This window comes from Musa acuminata, chromosome BXJ3-8 (genome assembly GCF_036884655.1).
Source record: "Musa acuminata AAA Group cultivar baxijiao chromosome BXJ3-8, Cavendish_Baxijiao_AAA, whole genome shotgun sequence".
NCBI classification, from domain to species: domain Eukaryota; kingdom Viridiplantae; phylum Streptophyta; class Magnoliopsida; order Zingiberales; family Musaceae; genus Musa; species Musa acuminata.
In genome coordinates, this window is record NC_088356.1 from 4,679,691 (window position 1) to 4,688,041 (window position 8,351).

At 37.2% G+C, this 8,351-nt stretch overlaps 1 protein-coding gene across 1 annotated transcript; it reads left to right on the top strand.

Annotated features, from left to right (window-relative positions):
* Positions 1 to 3,612: 3,612 nt before the first annotated feature.
* LOC135645603 (tubulin beta chain-like) lies at positions 3,613 to 7,605 on the top strand. The gene is made up of 3 exons (XM_065164145.1): positions 3,613 to 4,068; positions 5,988 to 6,257; positions 6,746 to 7,605. The coding sequence occupies exons 1-3, from the start codon at positions 3,675 to 3,677 to the stop codon at positions 7,417 to 7,419; spliced, it is 1,338 nt and encodes a 445-aa protein (XP_065020217.1). The 5' UTR covers positions 3,613 to 3,674; the 3' UTR covers positions 7,420 to 7,605.
* The last annotated feature ends 746 nt before the right edge of the window (positions 7,606 to 8,351 follow it).

Consider the following 8,351-nt stretch of genomic DNA (forward strand, 5'->3'; position numbering starts at 1 on the left):
TGGCGGAGCAAGAGTTCGGCTACCGGCAACCTGGCGTGCTTCGCATCCCCTGCGACGCGGAGCAGTTCAGATCAGTGGTTAATGCGGCTGCCGCCAAGGCCAAGTCGTAGCATCTCTCCTTCTCTCTCCCCTATGCGTGTTTCTGTATCCCCTTCCTCTTTCTTTGTCTTTTGGTTAGGTTAGGGACTTCAATTGTATACAATTAGAAGCTAGTGCTCTTTGATGAGAAACACATCTGAAACTTCAGAGAGATTTGTGCAAGTAGAGAAGCAGATCTTGATGCACAGCTGCAGCTACAGAACTCGTCTCTTTGATTTTGCTCATTCTCCTGTCTTGATTGCTGATATATTATGAGAATGGCAAATAGAGGTGGATGTAAAATGCATTTATCACTTTTGCTTGCATTTCACTATAAATTTTATAGTTGTAGCAAATTGGACTCTCACATATATTTATAAAAACAATAGTAATATTAGTATGTAAAATAAATTTACCGTCAATAGCTGAAATCAAATAACAATCGAGGATTAGATGTGTGGACCATTTGATATTATTTAGAAAATTTTTATCTAATCCGAGAACATACTTCATAGTTCAATCAACAAGTAGTAATAGCATAAATCTACTCTATTATATAATTATTCGAATTAAATTCTCTTTTGAGATTATCTAAAATTTTTAATTATGTATGTAATTATAAATATTATGTTTTTATTATTTAATATTAATTCTTTAATTTAATTTTATAAGTTATTAGTTAGATCATTTTGATGACTTAAGACTAATATAATAATATAAAATATCCAATAAATGATTAAATATTAATTATAATTTATATCTCATAAGTCTACCATCCTATGCCATTTTAGTAACTATATGTCAAATAAAACTTAGGTATATAAATTAAAAATAATATTTATAAAATATTCTTTAATCTAATTTATAAAAAAAAGTTTGGTGATAATAAAACATTAATCGTAATAATTATTAAACATCAATCAAAATAAAAGAAAACTCATATGATGACTATAATCATGATAAATCATAAATCATATTTTTATATATAAAAAATAAATATTATTTTAAAATTTTAAATATGTACATGTGAATAACTATATAGATATCTAAGAATAATAATTAGAATTTAATTATCATAAGTAAAAATTTATGAATATATCATATGGCAAACGTATAAAAGAAATCCATAATTTATTATTTTCTTAAATTTTGTATAAGATCATAAATTAACCTAATCAAATCTATTTAATAGATATACCAAAATTGAGCCAAAGTGTATAGGCCCACTTAGAATTGAATAACCCAAAGTTAGCTCAATAATCTATCCACTAATCAAAAATTGAGTTTGACTGATCAAATATAAAATTTTATCAAGGTCAAATTCAAGAAAATCAAAATAATTCGAGCTAGTCAAAATTTTGATTTCAATCAAAATTAAACCTCGATTAAAACCTAAATCGAGAGAATCAAAATTAAGATTTTTACTCATCAGAATCGGTGATTTAATATCAACATAAGGCATTGATGGGTCAAAATTAAATCGGGATAGCTGATTGATTTCTTTGCCTAAAAACTCCATTTCTTGCTCCCTCACGATGACTTCTCCTTTATAGGGGCTATCGTCCACTATTACGTCCTGTAATCTTCCTTATCATAGTGGTCTTATTAATGATACAGTATTATCGACGTATTATCATTTGTCGACCATAGCAGCACCTTAAACCACCATGAGAAGGCATACAATTTTTGCTATGCCATTAGTGTTTGCCACTCGCCTATGCTAACTAATGCCACACATGACCTCCTTCCCGATGGCTATCCTCCTCAAGTGCTAACAACACAACACCATAACACTATCATTGAAACCCCCCTATTATAGCCACATGATTTTTGCTAATGCGATCAACCTCGATCGCAAGCAAGCGCGAGGCAAAGTTTTACGTCCACCATAGTGCACAGCTCATCCACTACCTCCATTATGTGCTATCAACATAGCATAACCATGAGCCATGCAGTATAGCTTGCTAACGTCATATGCTATTATATCATCATGGTAGCCTATTGCACATAGCAACTTTGTGGTTGTCCTGCAATATAGATGCATACTAACATTGCTCCGACCACCTGCAATATAGATGCATACTAATATTACCCTGACCACCTACAATATAGATGCATACTGACACCCAACGGGGCTCTGCCTTCTTGTGTTACCATACATAGTGATACTACTATGCATACAACGTTGATGACTAAGACAAACCACCTCAACACCAATGCTACTGCACATAGATACTCATTGTTGCATGCATTAACACTATCATTTGCATAGTCATTACTCACGATAGCTGACGACCAATGAAGGTTGTTGCCCTTAATAGTGATGTTATAGATAGCAGCCTGTCAAACAAATATGAGCATCATTATTTTACTGTAGTTCCACCTACGTTGCATTGCCCGTAAGCAAACGAGGAGCACAAAGAAGTAGATTAATAGATCAAACATAATACATCATAGATTCATTCAAAAATAATATTAATTCGAGATTTAAATAATGTTTCAAAAGGAAAAAATAAATTTAATCACATAAATAGATCTTTTTTTTTTGTTGAAAATATGAGTTATTTTTATTTCGAAATCTATTATAATACAAATCGTAAGCATAAAGACAATAATAATGTTATTGTGTGAAATAAATTTAATATCATGAACTAAAATCAAATAACAATAGATCGATAATTAGATGTACGTACCTTTCGATATTATTCTAAAAATCTTTATCTGATTTGAGAACGTGCTCCGTAATCTAATCATTAGGTAACAATAACATAGACATGTAAGATAAATTAGACCCTTATTGTTTTCTCTTTATATTTTTCACAGGACCACTATAAATGATAAAACATGGACTAATATAAATTGAAAATAAATCTTATAGGATGCATAGTCTAAGAAGATATTATTTATTAATAGGTGAGAAAAAAATATAATAAATAATTAGGAAAGTCAGGAGATCACATCTAAAAAAATTTATTATAAATGAATTTTCTTTCCTCAGTCTTCTCTATCATAAATTTTGAGACACAACGAACTCCATTTACTTTCTAGGCTTTGACGGAATCAACGACCGTAGTCCCCGTTGAAAATGTCATATTGGATCCATGTCACGAGCCGGAGGAGGCAGGACTTAGTACACGACACACACACACACACACGAGGGAATCTTAGGTGGGATGCCTCCCATCACCTAAACCCAGTCCTAGTCAACCTACCAGGCTTGCGGTCAACATCGAGAACAGCTCACGAAGGACCCCAACCAACCATCGCTTTCCATCCAACTGTAGCACACGATCGGTGACAGCTCAGCCACGCCAGCTCGACGTGTCAGTTAGCTTTACGTCACAACCACGCTTCGTTCCGCGTCTCAGTCGCATCTGTGCCGTCCGATGAGCATCTTATGATGACTCTCTGACGTGTAACGTGATTTAAGTAACGGCGGAGGAGAGCCACCGTCGTAGGGTTACTTACAGCCGGTAAGCGTACCGGTCATGAGGAGATCAACCACCCTTACATAAAGGGTCGGCCTTTTCATTCGTCCCCGGCACTCGGAGACCCTAACCCTAGAAGAGATTTGGTGGGCGGAAGAGGAGAAGAAGATGAGGGAGATCCTTCACATCCAGGGCGGGCAGTGCGGGAACCAGATCGGGGCCAAATTCTGGGAGGTTATATGCGACGAGCACGGCATCGATGGCACCGGGAAGTACTCCGGCGACTCGGACCTTCAACTCGAGCGGATCAATGTATACTTCAACGAAGCCAGTGGTGGCCGGTACGTCCCCCGCGCCGTGCTTATGGATCTTGAGCCCGGTACCATGGACTCTGTCAGATCCGGTCCGTTCGGCCAGGTCTTCCGGCCTGACAACTTCGTCTTCGGCCAGTCCGGTGCCGGGAACAACTGGGCCAAAGGTCACTACACTGAGGGTGCCGAGCTCATCGACTCGGTCCTCGATGTGGTGAGGAAAGAAGCAGAGAACTGCGACTGCTTGCAGGGTATGATCTTGTCTTTTCGAAATCGGTCTAATTCTTCATAGAAAGGTTATTTGAATGGGAATTTCTGACAAATTATGCAGAGCATCGGTTGATATGTTGAGCTGTCCTTCATTATTTAGATCGTTCAGACATAGATCGATTTCTTGAGACTCTACTCTTTAATTGACTTGCATTTTGTTACATAGTGACACGGTGAATTTGGAATTACCTGTTTGAGTGAATTGGGGATCATGGCCTGCATTCTTCAGTTTTGTAAATCAAGAGGGTTTTGAGCTTTGATATGACAAATATAAATATGCTATGTGGCCATTTTTTTTACTTCTTTGTATTTCCTGTACTTCTGGAATTTGTGAGACTTTTTCAGTAAATAATTCTTAGGATTTTGTAGTATACTCCTATTCTTTTACATGATAACGTGAAAAGAAACCGCACATATATGTGACTCATTCCTTGACCAATTGGTGATTATGTCTGCTACTCTCTGTTATGTCTTTACATATTGTCTCGACAGTCATGTCTTTAAATATTGTGAATTATAAATGTTAAGCATTTATATATGGGGCATTTATGTTTTTGCATCGTGAACATGAGTTATAAGGTGAGACTTTTGAAACACTGTGGTAATTTTCTAACAATGTTAAAGATCATCACATGTTACATGTTGGAAAAGAAAAAAAAGAAAAAAAAAACAACATTGAAAGGTCCATCTTAACTCTCCATGTGATTTGATGGGTTTAACCTCCACCAGCATCTTGATTTCTACCAAACGACAATGCTGATAACTGGCAAATATATAGAGGTTTCTCTTCTTTTTGTTTGTGATTCAACATGTGAACTGAGTCCTAATTGTGGTACTTGATTGTGCAAGTTATTGTGTTATCATGTGGTTGACTAGAACTTAGCATGGCTTTATGTGCCTTGTTGCTTTAAGAAGTTAATGACAATTTTTAGATTGATAAACAGGGTCTTATGTTGATCTAGTTCAGAACATCTTGACTGATTTGGTGTACAATTATCTGCATTTTTGAATGTTTAGAACTTAGAATGGCTTTAAGAATCGACTGGTACACATAGTAAATCAAGCTTCTGTATCGAATGTGTTTACCTAAATGGTGTATTCTTGTACAGAGTTTGCTGACCTTGTTCTTTATTCATATTTCATATGCTTGAACTGTAGTCATGTGATTTTGGCCAATATGAGTTAATGATCAGCCCAGAGAATCATTAGACTAATTTCTTTGTTTCTTGGTCGGTTGGTTGAGCAAGTTGTTTTGGCTATCTCCATATTGTGTGGAAACTGAATTTTCAGCTAAAAATAGTTGGTCATTTAAATGCCTGGTGTTTGCTGGGTACATGTGGATCTACTTTTTTTTTTCGATGGGAAAGTAACTTTGCTAGGAAAACTGGTTATTTGTTTCAGTGATTTGGTCAATGTCAGTAGAATACAAGATCAATCAAAATTTCATGTTGCTGTTTAGTGTTAGCAAATTTACATCCTCATTGATTGTCACACTTCTGTTTGCAGAAACACTAGAGAAATAAAGAAAGTGAACAGTCCAAAGATTGAGGACATTCCAGAACCAAATGCAGATAGTTGATAATTTTGCTTGGATGTTTGTTGATAAAATTTGAGCATTGGTTTCTTTAGTAATGAGTGATAAAAATATTTTCAAAGCTTGCTGGTGTTTATGTTATCATGGTTTCCTTAGATTTATTTGATCTCAGCTATAGAAATAAAATATAGTGTTGTAGCTTTCCAAGTTTTTGAGAAGTTCTGATCTCAGCTATAGAAATAGAATATATATGTCGAATATTCAATGTTTTTCATACTTCTGTTCATGTGGTATTCTATGTTGCTAATGTTGCAAGCAGATCTGCAAATCATTTTTTAATCTTTTACGTCTTTTGTGGTTCTCCAGGCTTTCAAGTGTGCCACTCTTTGGGAGGTGGAACTGGGTCTGGCATGGGCACCCTTCTTATCTCCAAGATCAGGGAGGAATACCCCGATAGAATGATGCTGACTTTCTCTGTTTTTCCATCACCAAAGGTGTCTGATACAGTTGTGGAGCCATACAATGCTACCCTCTCAGTTCATCAACTTGTTGAGAATGCTGATGAGTGTATGGTCCTTGACAACGAAGCACTATATGATATTTGCTTTCGCACTTTGAAGCTTTCAAACCCATCCTGTGAGTATTTTTGCATCATCATTTATTATTTTTTCTGCTTGTTGGTGATTTTATTGTTGATGACTACAGAGAAGATGTTGACACCTTAATGCTCTTCTTATTTTTAACTGAGATTAAGCATGTAATGCTTTGAACCTCCGAAGATAAATGAAGATTTTATTTGCCAAGAACAATATATAATCCCAATCTTTTCCATGCATGTTTTAGTCTGATTGATTTCTTCACTCGATTTTCCTATTTTCTGTTTCATTTCTGATGCAATCTGTCTTGTACTTAGATATGCCATTTTCTGTCCGTTCATCAAAAAGTTTGTATGTAAGGTGGTCATGTAAGCCTGTATTTCCGCTCCATTTTGCTTCTTGAATCTAACATTAGATGAATCAATATTTCTAAGTTTGAAAACTTTTCCAATTTACACAAGTTTCCATTCTGATTGTTGCTTTAACATTGCTCATTGTGTGATTGTTTGATGTTCCGTAATATTTCAGTTGGAGATCTCAATCACCTAATCTCTGCTACAATGAGTGGCGTCACGTGCTGCCTTAGGTTCCCCGGGCAGCTTAACTCTGACCTTCGGAAGCTTGCTGTAAACCTCATCCCTTTCCCTCGCCTCCACTTCTTTATGGTAGGCTTTGCACCCCTGACCTCGAGGGGTTCACAGCAGTACCGTGCCCTCACTGTACCTGAATTGACCCAACAAATGTGGGATGCCAAGAACATGATGTGTGCTGCCGATCCTCGCCATGGCCGTTACTTAACTGCCTCGGCCATGTTCCGTGGGAAGATGAGCACAAAGGAAGTGGATGAGCAGATGCTTAATGTTCAGAACAAGAACTCTTCCTACTTTGTGGAGTGGATACCAAACAATGTCAAGTCGAGCGTGTGTGACATCCCACCCAGGGGGCTCAAGATGGCTTCCACCTTTGTAGGGAACTCAACTTCCATCCAAGAGATGTTCAGGAGGGTCAGCGAGCAGTTCACAGCCATGTTCAGGAGGAAGGCTTTCTTACACTGGTACACCGGAGAGGGTATGGACGAGATGGAATTCACCGAGGCTGAGAGCAACATGAATGATCTCGTGGCCGAGTACCAGCAGTATCAAGATGCAACAGCAGATGAAGAGGAGTACGAGGAAGAGGAAGACGAAGAGTTGGCCGACTGAGACATTTCTACCACAAGAAATGTTTGCTTTGCCTTTACCGATTTCGCATGAGAGGGATTGGCTTCTATAACTAGACATGTCTTCTGTTTGTATGGTTTTTAATCTTATCTTGTATGTGATATGTTGTGACATGCAGAGCTTGAACTTGAGAATGGTTTACCCCAAGTAATATTTTTCTCTTGATGATCTCTTGAGAAGAACTGGAACTCAATAATGTTGCCCAGGACTCTCTGCATCACATGACTCCATCCACCCAGGGTTGGGGCATTATATATATGCTTGAGTGGTTTTCTCTCTGTGCAAATCTTACAGGATCGCGAGAGATTTAATTCTATTTTCTTTTTCAATTAAATTAAAATTCAAACTCTCACCCACGGGATTCGATTCAGAACCCATTTGTTGATTTTTCCTTATTGCATGCACTTGGTTTTGTTTCTTATCAATGGATGTGCATTCGAACATCCCCACTAATTTGACTCAATTGGATGGTTTGGACATCCAGATATATGTTTAATTACTTGCCATATCCTGTCAAGAATCATTATCGATGCCTAGTTTTACGGCTTGTAAATCCAAACGTGTTTTACCACTTACCATAACCTGTAGGACAATACTATATTAGCTTGCTGAATAGTTAAGTTTTTATTCGATTTATCTTTAGAAATTTCATTATGTAAATTCTTTTTGGGGTTAATTTTCCATAAACACATAACACATAATATACATTTTTCAGTGTGTTCCTATCGGACTGCCATTACGTAGGTTGGAAGTCTGGTGAGGTTATATCGGATCGGGCATGGGTGGAATTCCAAGTCACCCAAGCACACCCTAAAGGATCGGATGCAAATCGGATCGCGATCCATCGATGCCCATCGGATGTATCGTTTCCACCAATGTATGTGGCACTCACGTGACTAGCACGTGCACAGGAG

Excerpts from the sequence above, each read along its gene's own strand:
- LOC135645603 (XM_065164145.1), top strand. The coding sequence starts at position 3,675 with ATGAGGGAGATCCTTCACATCCAGGGCGGGCAGTGCGGGAACCAGATC. Across the intron at positions 4,069-5,987 it reads GAACTGCGACTGCTTGCAGG|GCTTTCAAGTGTGCCACTCT; the intron begins GTATGATCTTGT and ends GTGGTTCTCCAG. Across the intron at positions 6,258-6,745 it reads GAAGCTTTCAAACCCATCCT|TTGGAGATCTCAATCACCTA; the intron begins GTGAGTATTTTT and ends GTAATATTTCAG.